At 44.0% G+C, this 14430-nt stretch overlaps 1 protein-coding gene across 1 annotated transcript in view; it reads left to right on the top strand.

Moving 5' to 3' along the window:
- Positions 1-14430, top strand: part of EXOC3L2 (exocyst complex component 3 like 2) — a 69943-nt gene that overhangs the window by 30393 nt on the left and 25120 nt on the right. Inside the window, exons 5-6 of the mRNA XM_033956093.1 lie at positions 6059-6166; positions 11876-11976. Coding sequence (XP_033811984.1) covers positions 6059-6166; positions 11876-11976 — 209 coding nt within the window. The remainder of the gene's footprint in view (positions 1-6058; positions 6167-11875; positions 11977-14430) is intronic.

Raw genomic sequence — 14430 nt, 5'->3', positions numbered from 1 at the left:
AGGCATTCTTCCAGGCATCGTTCTTCGTAGGATAAACCATCTGCCTCGAAGCCTGTTTGAACAAATCTTCTGAGCAATATAAGATACCCACCAACCCTGAAATTTAAAAAAAAAAATTTGAAGGAGGCGAGAGTGAGGGGACAACCAGTTCCAAGAACAAATAGCAACACTCAATTAGATATTGAGAACATTACTATGCACATAAGCTGATAATGAAGGCCAAAAGGGCTCCCAGACTGTCTGAAGCTGAGGCCCTTTACAGAGTCCATATCATTAATGTCCATGTGTTCCATCTTTAGTTGGTGAAGCATCAATGTACACCATTCAGAAACAGTGGGGGGAGCAGAATCTAGCCAGTGGAGCAGTATCGGTTTCTTGGTAAGCGTTCCAGGAAATCTTAACGTGCACTCTAATATGAAGTGCCAACTACCTGGATGGAGAGTAGTCCAATTCCTCCACAGGATATCATGTTGGGTGGCCATGTGGTCATCCTTGCATTCCTTGGATGTGCAAGTAAATGGAATGTGGGTTTCAGGTCTTTGGTGGTAATCTTCTGGTCTCATGGGGTTCCGCCCTTGAGATTACTGCTTTGGTACTTCCAAAGAGTCTTGACCAATCTGGTGGGTCACCAAAGAAGATGAATTTTGACCTTATATGCTAATTTTCTTTCCTCTAGACAAGGGGTAGGCAATTCTGGTCCTCGAACCACAGGCAGGTCAGGTTTTCAGAATATCCACAATGAACATATATGAGATGGATTTGCATGCACTGCCTCCTTGAGATGCAAATCTATCTCATGCATATTTATTGTGGATATCTTCAAAACCTGACCTGCCTGTGGCTCTCGAAGACTGGAATTGTCTACCCCTGCTGTAGACTATCCAGACCGATTGAGCCTGCCCTGAGAAGAGGAGATTGGGAGATGTAGAAGAGTTTGGTGCTTTGCAGGCAGAGTTTGTGCTGTGTTCTCCCCAGGGCCTTTTAGCCGGGTGCTGCGCCCGGCTAATTTAGATGACCGCCCGGCTGTCATTTAATGCGAATCTCGCTGCTGCCATTGCCGCCGCTCAACATAGAAAAACAAACCAAAAAAACCCACCTCTCACCAGCTTGGAGAGCGAACTCATGCTTCGAGGCTCTAAGGTGTGCGTGCCGGCTTCCCTTCTCTTCCCTCCGAAACCGGAAGTTATGTCCCGGGGGTTGGGGGGAAGAAAAGGGAAGCCGGCACGCACACCTTAGGGCCCAAAAGCATGAGTTCGCTACGGGCTAAGGCAAGACACAGGCAGGAGACTGGTCAACGACGGAGGGAAGCTTACAACTTGCTTCGGGCCTTCCTTGCTGCCGGGTCCTTCCTACTTTCTGTTTCTGTGAAGGCAGGACCCGGCAGGACCTGAAGCAAGGAAGAGCAGCAAGTTGTAAGCTTCCCTCCGTTGCTGAAGATAGGTCAGCGATGGAGGGAAGCTTACAACTTGCCTAGCGACTCTGCCAGGTGTGTGAGCTGGGAGGGATAGAAAGAGAAATGCTGCTGCACCACTGAATGGGGGAGGGGGAAAGAGAAATGTTCTGCTGATGCATCCATTTTTGGGAGGGGGAAGAGTAGTGTTCTGCTGCAGCACCCATTTTTGGGGGGAGAGGGAAGAGAAATGTTCTGGCTGCTGCACCCAATATTTTTTTGGGGAAGGGGAAGAGAAGTGCTGCTGCTGCACCCAATTGGGGAGGGGGGAGGGGAAGAGAAGTGCTGCAGCAGCAGCACCCAATTGGGGGGAGAGAGAGGGGAGAAGGAAGACCAGGGAAGGGAGAGGAGAGGAAAGAGATGCCAAGACCATGGGAGGGAGGGAAAGGAAAGGAGCTAACAGACCATGGAGGGAGGGGGGGGAGGAAGAGATGCTGGGGCATATTGGGGGACGGGGAAAGGAGGCAGATGCCAGACCAGATGGAAGGAAGGAGAAGAGATGTCAGATAATGGAGTGGGAGGGGGAGATGAGAGGAGAGAGAGCCAGGGCATTGGAGGAAGGAAGGGAAACTAAAGGAGACAAAATGCCAGACCAGAGGGAAAGTAAGGAGAGGAGGTGCCAGAGAAGGAGGGATAGGGAGAGAGAGGAGGGAGATGCCAGGGCATGGGGAAGAGAAGGGAAGGAGATAGAGATGCCAGACCATGGGGTGGAGTGGTAAGGAAGGAAGGAAAGGAGAAGAGATAGATGCCAGAGCATAGGGGAGGGGGTGACGCTGAAATGAATCGTGCACAAAGGAGAGAAAGGGCACAGGATATACAGTTTATTAAAGGGACATAGAAAGAGGAAAGATGCCATATGGAACAGAGAGAGGGCGGACACTGGATGGAAAGGGCATAGACAGGGTGGATAGTGGATGCAAGGGGCAAAGAGAGGGTGGACAGTAGATGGAAGGGGTAGAGAGACAGAGAGGGCAGAAGCTGGGTGGAAGGGGCAAAGAGAAAGGACAGATGTTGCATGGAAGGGAGCGAGGACAAATGCTGAATAGAAAGAAGAGAGCGAAGAGAAGATGATTAAAGCAGAAACGACAAAAGGTAGAGAGAATTTTTTTGTTGCTTTATGTAGAATCAAGTAGTATTGTAACTGTATTGATTAAAGTTTATAAATAGGAAATGGAAATAAGGCAATTTTTTTGGGACTAAACTTCTTTCCTCAGGTCAGGACAGGATACCATAACAGCAGTATACTGTACTGCAGGGGTGCCCAAATGATCAATCGCAATTGACCAGTAGATCGCAAAGGCAATGTGAGTTGATTGCATTGCCTTTGCGATCTTTTTCTTCCTGCCTCCCCGAGCCAGGCCAGGCGCGTACAAGTGTCAGACTCGCAAGACTTAACCTCCGACATCAATTCTGATGTCGGAGAGGAAGTTCTGGGCCAGCCAATCGCTGCCTGGCTGGCCTGGAACTTCCTCTCCGACGTCAGAATTGACGTCGGAGGTGAAGTCTTGTGAGTCTGATGCTTGTACGTGCTTGGCCTGGCTCGGGGAAGCAGCAGGGAAAAATCATTGTGGTGGCTTGGGGGGTAGGGAAATAATCGGGAAGTGGAGAAATCGGCACGATGGCTTGGGGGGGCAGGGGGAGAGAGAGAAAGAAAGGCAGAAATAAAGAGGGGGCAGGGGGAGAGAGAAAGAAAGAGACAGAAAGAAAAGGGGAGGGGCAGAAAGAAAGAAATATTGGATTTACAGTGAGAAGAAGGAAGTGTAACCAGAAGGAAAAAGGTAGGAAAAATGATTTTATTTTCAATTTAGTTATCAAAATGTGTCCGTTTTGAGAATTTATATCTGCCGTCTATATTTTGTACTATGGCCCACTTTTACTAAACTGCGATAGTGGTTTTTAGTGCAGGGAGCCTATGAGTGTCGAGAGCAGTACGAGGACATTCACCACAGCTCCCTGCGCTAAAAACCGCTATCACAGTTTAGTAAAAGGGGAGAGGGGTATATTTGTCTATTTTTGTATAGTTGTTACTGAGGTAACATTGCATATTTTAAAGTCATCTGCCTTGACCTCTGAAAAAAAAACCCAACGAATTCAAATGATAATTAACATTTTCTCTGCGTACAGTGTACTTTGTGTTTTTAAAAATTTTATTGTTGGTAGATCATTTTGACTTGGCCATTTTAAAAAGTTGCTCGCAAGCTAAAAAAAAGTGTGGGCACCCCTGCTGTACTGTCTTGAAGAAAGATTTGGCCTCTCAAAGCTAATTGAAAAATCGATTAGTCAAAAAAATGATATTTTCTTATTTCTCATTATTTGTTTTATTTCTGTTTGTTAATTTGTAAAGTGGTGATGGTTATGTAGCTGGTTTTTTTTTTTTTTTCAAATTTACATCTACTGTCTTTATATTTTGCACAGTATTAGGGGACATGTGTCACTGTTTCTGTGGTGTTGCATTGTATGTAGAGTCTGGTTTCTTAGTTCAGTTTAACTTTTGTCTACATAGTTCTATTTTTAGTTTGTGATTATTCCATATTAGGCGAGAGTGTATCTGTCTGTGTGTATGACTGTGCAGGATCTGGTTTGTTTAGTTTTACATTGCGTGTATTGGTGTTCTAGTGCTCACTGCAGTGTTTAAGATGCTGCCTTTTCCTAGGTGCACCCTTGTTGTGTAACTCATGGATTATTAGTAAAAACATCTTTTTTTTATATAGAGGAGGGGGTTGTTAAAAAATGATCAGCACTGGCTGTCATATATACGCCACTGGATTTAATGACCCTATTCTAACTTTACTGTTGATGTAGGTGTTGTCCCACCCCCCCACCCCCACACACTATAAAGAATTAAATTAAAGTTGAATTAACATCAAGCAGCTTTCAAATGGCATTATAAGCAAATAAAAATAAAATATTTTTAATACATTGCTAATTATTACCTGCTTCTTTACCTAAACTGTTTTGCCCTAGCTCTCACTTTGCACTACACTTCCCCCTCCGTATCTACGGATTCGCTTATTCACGGTTTTAAACCAAAAAATGCATTTTCATTTTCAGGCTATTTTAAGCCCTGTAAGTACCCCCTTAAGCCTTACCTGGTGGTCTAGTGGGTTTTCGGAGCAGGAACGATCTTCCCACGCTCCTGCTCCGTACAGATCGTTCACAGGAAATGGCTTGAGAGACTACAGGAGCTCAAGGCAGCCATTACCTGTGAGCGATCTGCACAGGGCAGGAGCGTGGGAAGATCGCTCCTGCTTGAAAACCCACTAGACCACCAGGTAAGGATTAAGGGGGGGCTTTCAGGGCTTAAAATAGCTGGGGGAAGCGGGGGTTAGGGGCAGAACTGGTCCGAATATTATTCATGGTTTTTTAATATTCGCAGGCCGGCTCTGCCCCTAAACCTTGCGAATACGGAGGGGGAAGTGTACAGCAAAAAAAGTAGCAGATAAAGATCAATCACACAGGTCTCCTTCAAGGCTCAGTAACATCTCTCCATAAATTATGTGGAAGAGGTCTGGAAGTGGGGATCGCATCTATTTCATATCCTCAGTGAGACCTCAGGAAGGAACCTAGTGATCAAAACATTATTAGAGGTGCTGTAGAGACATTTCTTGTATGACTGGATGAGCTATATTTATCTTTTTTTTTTTTTTTTTTTTTTAAGTTGTTTAAATTCATGCAAAAATAAATGGCTAGATTGAACCTAATGACTTCATTAACGCATTTCCCTTTTTTTAAACCTCTATACCATTTGAAAGAGGGCAAATATCTAATTATTCCCTTCTAGAATTGGACACTTCTTAAATTTAGTAAAAATATTCTGGCACAAGTGTCAAACCTTAAAAAAAGGAAGTCATGTTGAGCATTGGAAAATAATAATAATTAACTAATAAAAATAGTACACATTTAGGGCTCTTTTTACTAAGCTGCGATAGCGGTTTTAGTGTGCGCTTAGCGTGTGCAGAATTGCCGTGCGCGCTAGACGCTAATGCCAGCATTGAGCTGGCGTTAGTTTTCCTGCATAGTGCGGGGGTTTGTGTGCGCTTAAAACGCTAGCGCACCTTAGTAAAAGAGGGGGGTTAATTTTCCCTACCACCAAATTTCCCCATCCTGCCCCACCCGGCTACTTTTTCATGGGGAGAACACTGTTGTGTTTTACTGCTCATTATGGAGCTTCTTTGATAGAATAAACTTTATTTAGTTTTCTATACCGTTCATCAATGGGAGCTCAGAATGGTGCACCTGAATTTATTCAGCTACTCAAGCATTTTTCTCTGTCTGTCTTGGCGGGCTCACAATCTATCTAATGTACCTGGGGCAATAGGAGGATTAAGTGACTTGCCCAGGGTTACAAGGAGCAGCGTGATTTGAACCCACAACTCCAGGGTGCTGAGGCTGTAGCTTTAACCACTGCACCACACACTTCTTCCTGTTAATATGTCCTTGCAGATTAGGATAAGAATTGATTTTGAACTTGATTGCTGTGGTTTTTATGCTGCAATATGGGGATTGTGACAAAAGGTACAGCCTCTGCTTGGTTATAGACATACTGAGTGACTGGGAACTGCGCAGGGGATTTGTTCATTTGTTTGATAAATTATCTGTATGTTTCAGGAGAAAATTAAAGCCGGGATGACTCGGGCACTGCAGGCAGAATGGGAGAAGTGGGCCCAGGAAACGAAAGCCGAAGACCAGTCTGTTCTGACCAGCAAAGTGATCTCTGTATGAGTTTTTCATGATCACTACTGTGTATGTCCTTTGTCAGCATGATTGTATACATATAAACCTCCACCTGATTGCTCACGTTCAGTGTGTGGTTCATGTATAATTAAAAACATATAACATAAATACAATTTTTAAGATTATACCTACTCGTTTTTTTCATGTTTGCATGTAGAGGGTAGATTTTACTTGCACATATTTTGTATATAGATGAAAAAAGCTTTTATCAAATTTCCTCTTTGCCTTTTTCTTGTACAATCTCTCTGGAGGCTGAACTGACGGGATCTTGCATCTCTGATAGTTTCAGCTGCAGGTCAACTAAAAGATCCCTTTCAGGTTTGGCATCGGCAACCAGAACTGGCTGATTAGAGCTCCTTCGTGGAAGCAGGGTCGCTTGGCGGTCCGCCAAGTGGTATCGTGGCTGGAAATTCTTGGATGGGTGCCTGGGGATCTGGGTCAACATGGGTTTGAACCGGGTGTTTCTTTCAGGATCCAGAAGACTGAATCTTAGGAGTGTGATTCGGGACATGTTAGCGGTCCCAGCACCAACGGCCTGGCAGTGCCTGCAGGTGTTGGGTTTCATGGTAGCGACCATAGATGTACTCCCGTGGGCAACAGCTTGCCTGCGTCCTCTTCAGTTTTCACTTCTGGAGCGGTGGAGTCCCCAGAGAGATGCGCTGGGGGTGCTGCTGCCTTGGTTGGTGGCGGCACACTGCAGTATGATGTGATGGTTGAACTCTGTCCACAGGGCTCCTTCTGAAGGTCTTGGATTGGGTGACACTGTCTACAGAAATACGTCTCTCTGGTTGGGGAGTGGTTTGCATGTCTGTCCCGGTCCAGGGTGCTGGACTCCAAGAGTGAGCCGATGGTCGATCAATCAGCTGGAGCTATGAGCGATCCGGTTAGCTCTGCTACGATTTCAAGAGAGTCTCCGCCTGAAGACGGTTCATGTGTTCTCAGACAATGCGATGGCTGTTGCCTATGTCAACCGTCAAGGGGGCACGAGGAGTCCCCGGCTGGAATTTGAGGCTCCGATGATCTTTACTTGGGCAGAGCATCATCTCTTGGCTTTATCCGCAGCTCATGTGGTCGGCGTCGGCAACTTTCAGGTAGACTTCCTCAGTCATCAGACTCTGGTCCAGGAAGAATGGTCTCTGTCAGGGCTGGCGTTCGAGGCCATAGTGCGCCGCAGGGGTCGTCCCCCTTTGATTTACTGACGTCATCAGTGACCAGGACGGCAGCCAGATGATTTAGCCACCGACGAGAGGTCGGCAGTGTTGGACTCGACGCTCTGGTTCATCCTTGGCCCACAAGGTGCGTTTTTTTGCGCCAGGTGTTCTCGCACAGAGATATGGTGCTCCTTGCAGCTCCGGACTGATCCAAAAGACCTTGGTAGGCGGACCCGGTGAGGTTGAGCTCTGGGTGCAGTCTGCATCTTTCTTGGCATCGGCAGTTGCTCACTCAGAGACCGTTTGCACTTCAAGATCCAGACCGCGTTGGTTTTGTGGCCTGGTGCTTGAACGGGCAGCCTAGACGGCCAGGGGTGGTTCCTCTGCGGTTATCACCATGGTCCTCAGAGCAAGTGGAAATTGACGGTATCGGCCTATGCGACAGCCTGGAGGTGTTTTCAGGCTTGGTGGGCTGGGCTTCAGATGGTCCCTTTGGTACTGTTAGTGGCTAATGTTCTGGACTTCCAGTAGGATGGCCTCAGGCAGAGTCTGGCGGTCTCTTCTCTGCGTGTTCAGCTTACGGGCCTCTCTTGTTTGGGTCCCTCTTCGTTCAGGGGTTCTCTGGCTTCTCTTCCGGATTTTATCCGGTTCTTGCGGGGGGCTGGGAAGCTGCGGCCTCCCTTGCGACTGCCTTGGCCGTCGTGGAACCTGAATTTGGTCCTATGCTCCCTGACTCGTCCGCCCTCTGAATCCCTGGATGAGATCTTTCTGAGAGATCTTACTATTATGACTGTCTTCCTGGTGGTGGTCCCATTGGCACGGCGATTGTCAGCACTTCAGGCTTTGTCGTGCAGAGATCCTTTTCTTCGCATCACGGAGTCTGTGGTGGGGTTTTTTGTTTTTGTTTTTTTGAGAACTGCCTTCATTGCTTCCAAAAGTGGTTTCCTCTTCCCATGTCAGAAAGTTTATTTACAAGCCTTTGTTCCTTCGGGTTCCTTGTCTCAGGACAGTGTTTTGCGGTATTTGTATGTACATACATACATATTCCCCTTTGTAAGGTTTAAGAGTTGGTGGGGGGTTCCCCGGGGGGTGCCTCTTCTGCTCTTAAGGCTGTGTCCATGTTCCAGGATTTTTCTGGGTTTTGAAGTTTATAATGTTTGCATTATGTGTTGATTCCAGTTGACCATTTTTGGCTGTAGTTTTTAGTATAATACGATATTGAGCAGAATTAACTGGTAGTGGGAGTTCCTGCGTCCTCTCTTTCTTTCTTTCCTGTTGTCATAGGTCTCCATGGCTTTTGTACTAACTGAGCAGGTCAGGAAGCTCCCAGGCAGGTAGCCCAAAGGGGAGGGATCTTTTAGTTGCCCTGCAGCTGAAGCTATCAGAGATGCAAGATCCCGTCAGTTCAGCCTCCAGAGAAGATCTACAAGAAGGAAGATTAGCAGAGATAAGAAACCTAATCTTTCATTACCAACGCCAGAATGCCTTACATTCCTGCCCCTCTTTATAGACATAATTTTGAACCTTTTAACAATTTCCGTTGTCTGCACTTATACAGTTGGTGCAGCCACCACCATCACTTGCAAATATGCTTTTGAATATCAGGCCCCTGGGTCTGTCTGAATGTTTTTTTTGTCTTGTCGTACAGTTTCTCATTCTGTGCTGCTGTTGTGTGAGGCAGTGTCTGGCTATAAATGTCTATAAAACAATCTGAGGTTTTTTGGTGTAGAAAGGTAGATGGTAAGGTTGTGTGCGGTAGTGTAAACTTCATTGTACTGTAAGTTGTTAACACCTATACTTTTAAAAAAAAAAAAATAATGAAACATTGTTATGAATACTTTTCCAAATAATCACAGTAAAGGGGAAACAAAAAGTGCAAAAAGCACCAAAGACGTACAACAAAAAATGCACAGTTGGCCTTGAGACCTGAACTATAGGACACTTTATTTATTTATTTATTTATTTTATTCCGTCATCCCCAGAGAGCTCAGGACGGGTTACAGGTTAAAATACATAATAAACAGTTAACAGGTTACAATTTCCCATAGCTAGAGAACAAGTTTTTTGTTTTTTTTCTGGTATAAGATTTTGTCCTAACGTGACACATATCGAGGATCTTATATCAATATACATTTCTTTGTAATCTATTGGTTGGGGGTGGGGGGTGTTAGGTGAACAGGTATGTTTGTATTGCTTTCCTAAAGTTGAGGAGTCCTTCAAGGGGTCTTATCCTCAAGGGGTAGTTGATTCCAGAGGGTCGGTATGAAGTAGGGATAGGAACGTCATTTAGTGGTTTGCAGTAGAAGAGCACGACCAAGAGGGGTTTTGAGGCGTGTTTCATCCTGGGAGTGGAGGGACCTGTTCAGCACGTACAGAGGAAGCTTGGCCATCACGTAGGACTTGAACGCTAACATCAAGACACAAAGTTTGGATACGGGCAGCCAGTGAGCCGATGATAGGGCCTGAGAGACCAAGTCGCGGGGATAGAGGTTCTTTAGAAATCTGATCACCGCGTTTTGTACATGCTGGAGACATCGTATGTTCTTCGCCATGCGGGAGAGGACTAAGGCATAGAGTAGCTGGGTAAAGTCAAACTCAGAAAAGTAGTTTCTTATTTTTCGGAGTTGTCACAAGTAGCAAAATGAGGACGAGTACTATCTAGTATTTCAGTGAATTCATTGAGGGAGACAGTTTCAAAGTGAGTTAGGTTCCCCAATGTAGTTTTAATTATCTTGTCTGAGTTGTGCAGGGACGATGTCTAGCTCGGTGGAGTCGAGGTGAGACAGTATATTATATACTTCGTCAGCAAAGTAATCTGAGAGCATTTCACTGTCGAGTTTCATGTAAACGCATTGGTTGTCTCCTTGTGATGTTGTGAGTATCTTTTTGTTCAATTGGGAGTCTTTAATAGTTGTTGGAGTAGAATATCTTTTTAGTCTCTAGAGTGGCTTTTTTATATTCTTCATGCAGTTCCTTCCATTTGGACCTATCACTGTTAAGCCTGAATTTGTACCATTTCCTTTCCACTTTCCTTAATTCTCTTTTCTCAGTTCTTAAGTCTTCAGTAAACCAGGGGGAGGAGTATTATTTGCGGATATAGCACTTGATTTTTGACTGGCGCTAGCCTTTCGTATAGTGTTTTTACCTCAGTGTGCCAGTCCATGGCAGCCTTGTCAACAAATTCAGATTTGGGTTTTAATGTTTCCACTAGGTTGGAAAGGCCTGTGGAGAGATCCTCTTAAGTTGGTGGCGTCATTGTTGTATATTTTCTTATGTTGGGTTTGCTTCTTGGTTGACTGTTGAGTAGTTGTGTAGGTGTTGTTGAATGTAATCAATGGTGATCAGACCAGGGTACTGTTTTGGCAGTGCAACCAAGAAATTCCAGTGGTGAGTTGAGTATCTTTTTGAAAAAAAGATTAAGTCTAGGATGTATCCCACAGAGTGAGTCAGTGAGAGGACCATTTGCTGAATGCCTAGGTCCGATAGTGAAGTGATAAACTCTGCAGGGGATCCAGTCACATTTGGGTAGCTTGTGAAGTTAGTCTCCAAGTATTATGACCCAGTTGTATGTGATGACAGTTTGCTAAGGACGGATAGCAGATCATCTAAGACAGCCATTAGAGAATGAGGTGCTCTGAATATCAAAGCGAAGGTTAGGTCTCTGTTGTGACCCACCGAGAAAGTGAGGAACTCTAGCGTATCTAATGTGACAGCGTCTATCAGTCTTGGGTTGAGGCAGGACTTAACAACACAACTTAACATGGCCCTTGTTTTGGCTGAAAGCCTGTGTTAGGGGTCAGATTGGAAATTTCTGTCCTATTTCTGGTGCGCAAGATCAACAAAGTCTCATGAAAGTGAAAAAATAATTTTAAGCTGTCTCAGAAATGCACACTTATTATGCTAAATCTTCCAGTCTCCCAATCATGTTTTAAACTTCTTAATCAGTGTTCAGTGACTAAGGTTTAAAGCACATTTGGTAGACTGGATGATTTAGCATTACAAGTGCTGAATAGTGGGATAGTGGGAAGCAACTATTTGTTTTGTTTTACTATCATGAGACTTTGTTGATTTTGCGCACTGGAAGTAGGGCAGAGATAACATTTCCAATTTGACCTCTGACGCAAGCTTTTAGCCGAATCACAGGCGCTATCAGGTTGGGTTAAGTGTCCTACATTCCAATTCTCAGTGTGTTTTTTTGTTGTTATGAACAGGGGTGAGGTGTGCAGAAAAGGTTGTTACATGTAGGAATATGATACACAAAATATGCACCTACCCTTGTATATGTATCTGTGTTGGAAAGCGGGATGGTATTTATATATAATCTGCTTCCCAGAGAACATAAATCTAAGTACACTTTGAAACTGGCCAACTTCCAGGTATACTACTTTTAGGTACTTTAAAGGAAAGTGCTTCAAAAAAATCAGTTACTTTATTTAGAAGGTAAATAAATTAAAAAGATCAAGTTGTGTATTGGATGGTCTTTAGAAAGCAATTTTTATCCTGTCCACCTAACTTTATTTTTGTATTTCTTTCTTTGTAGTTGTTGAAAGTTCATGTTGATCGAGCCCCTGGCATCACGCAAGATTTTGGTGCAAGGATTGGGCACTGCTGCCTCTGTGCTCTGGAGGACTTTGTACAGAGGTACAGTGGTCCCCCCCATGTACATCAGGGAGGGGAGGAAAGGAGTGCAACAGACTTCCAGCTCAGAGCTCTACAATATAGAGAACATTTTCCTGGGAGATTAAATTTTAAGAGGCCAAGTCCCTTTTTTTAAACACTCCCATTTATAAATCGAACTGGATTAGTGAGGCCCGAAACCCAGGACAGGTCTGGAGGCTCCTTTCTAGTTCCTTAAGAAAATATAGAAAAACATCAGGTTCCAGGCAAAAGGGTAAGATTGTTTCTTGAAGTGGCCTCAGCACCGGCTCCCACCATTTCAGGATACTAGTGTCCAACGTAGCCCCTTTCACTGCCTAAGAAGCCATTTTCCTTCCCCTTGTCCATCATTTCGTCTGCCCCTGCCGTGTGTTACTGCGCTTCTTTACTTGCACCACAGCTTTTTGTTGGAGGGTGGAGAGTGTGTGGCCATCCAACAGTCTGCGCATTGGAGTCTGTGAGTGCTCGAGCAGCCCTAATACTGAGCAAACTCCTTAACTGTGTCCACCGAGGGCTAATTTCACTGGGTTTATCATCACCAATCATTTTGCAGTTTGCGCTCCCTCAAGTACCTGAGGTCTGAGTTAAGCTCTGTTTTCTGCATGTACTTCTGACACACAGAGCAGATAAGAACATAAGAATTGCCACTGCTGGGCCATCGTTCCCGGTGGTTCATCGTTCCCAGCAGTCCGCTCACACGGCGGCCCTCTGGTCAAAGATCAGTGCCCTAACTGTGAGACTAGCCCTACCTGCGTACATTCTGGTTCAGCAGGAACTTGTCTAACTTTGTCTTGAATACCTGGAGGGTGTTCTCCCTTTTGACAGACTCCGGAAGAGCGTTCCAGTTTTCTACCACTCTCTGGGTGAAAAAGAACTTTCTTATGTTCGGATGGAATCTATCCCCTTTCAGTTTTAGAGAGTGCCCTCTCATTCTCCCTACCTTGGAGAGGGTGAAAAACTTGTTCTTATCTATCAAGTCTATTCCCTTCAGTACCTTAAATGTTTTGATCATATCCCCTCTCAATCTACTCTGTTCGAGGGAGAAGCCCAGTGTACTTGTGTGCCTAGGGACCCTTGCAGAATTAATCCTACCCTGCTTACCACCACTGTCCCAGAGTCAGACACATGCTCTTCCATTTGAAACCCTTCTACACAGGCCTTTCAAAACTGATGCAGAAATATGCATTAAACTTGTTAGTAGATAACTGGCAGCACCACTGCCGCAAATACTAATGAAACAATTCTTTATAATGAGTTGGAAAAACAAGGGCTTCCTTTTGAAGGAAGATAAGAGTAGCTGCTGTCCTCAGGGACAAATACTTTGATTATCAACTCAAAAACAGCTCTGTTCTCCCCCCTCCCCCACCAGCCATAATTCCCCACATCACTCCCAGGAGTCCTAAGGAAACCCAACAGCGGAGGTAAAAATAAACTAATAACCAGACATCAGCGAGTCCAGAGGAAGGCGGCGCTGGAATTTTGAGTCATTTAAATCGCGGCAGCCGTGTCTGGGAGCCCTAGCCAGGTTAAATTTAGACTGTTTTGTCTTATTTTTATGCAAGGAAAGAGAAGATGGAACATAACATTTCCTTGAAATATTTGGCTAAAGTAAAACGTAGCACTGAAAGAATATGATGGGGAGGAGGAAGGGGCGCTATAATGGTATCGCATGACGTGATTGCACATTTTCAGATGGCATTTTTCTTGCCCAGAAATAGCTAAGAAGAAAAAAAAAAAAAAAAAAATTTTAGTTGAATCAGGTTGGGCGGACTGGATGGACCATTCGGGTCTTTATCTGCCGTCATCTACTATGTTACTTAAAATGCAGAAACATCTACTATTTTAGAACACAAGCATACCAATTTAATAGAAAATCTTAAGTGGTTTTCCAGTCCTTAGAAGAAAAGATATGCCACATAGGGTCAGACAAGGCATGTGTTGCTCTCTAACTTCTACTATACAGATACAGCTCTCTGCATATTCTTCAGGTTTTTGTAATCTTAATCCTCTTATTTTTCTCTTCTTTTAAAAGGTCATTAATATTAATCTGGGTCTTCTTACATTCTTCATGTTAAAAACCATTTACTTTTAAACTGATTAATCATTCTTAACATTACCTCTTTCCTTGAATTATTTTAAATAATTAAAGCTTTTTCTATCGATTAATTTTTTTTTTTAATATTCTTTCTTAATCAACCCTATCCCTGTGTACAAACCTTAAATGTTCCTTTTTCTTTTTTTTTTATTTTATTTTATAAATTGTATTTCTCCCCTTTACCTACTTGTTCCAGTTTGTATTAATAGAACATAATAATTAGTCTGTATAATTTTGTCTTATTTGTGTTTGTCATCCCTGGCTTTTATTGTATATTATAATTATGTAATACGCATTGAAATATTGGATATTGCGTAAAATCAAAATCTATTAAACTTGAAACT

The sequence above is a fragment of the Geotrypetes seraphini genome, chromosome 8 (assembly GCF_902459505.1).
Source record: "Geotrypetes seraphini chromosome 8, aGeoSer1.1, whole genome shotgun sequence".
NCBI classification, from domain to species: domain Eukaryota; kingdom Metazoa; phylum Chordata; class Amphibia; order Gymnophiona; family Dermophiidae; genus Geotrypetes; species Geotrypetes seraphini.
The sequence above is the reverse complement of the archived record's forward strand: the minus strand, read 5'-3'. Positions and strand labels throughout refer to the sequence as shown.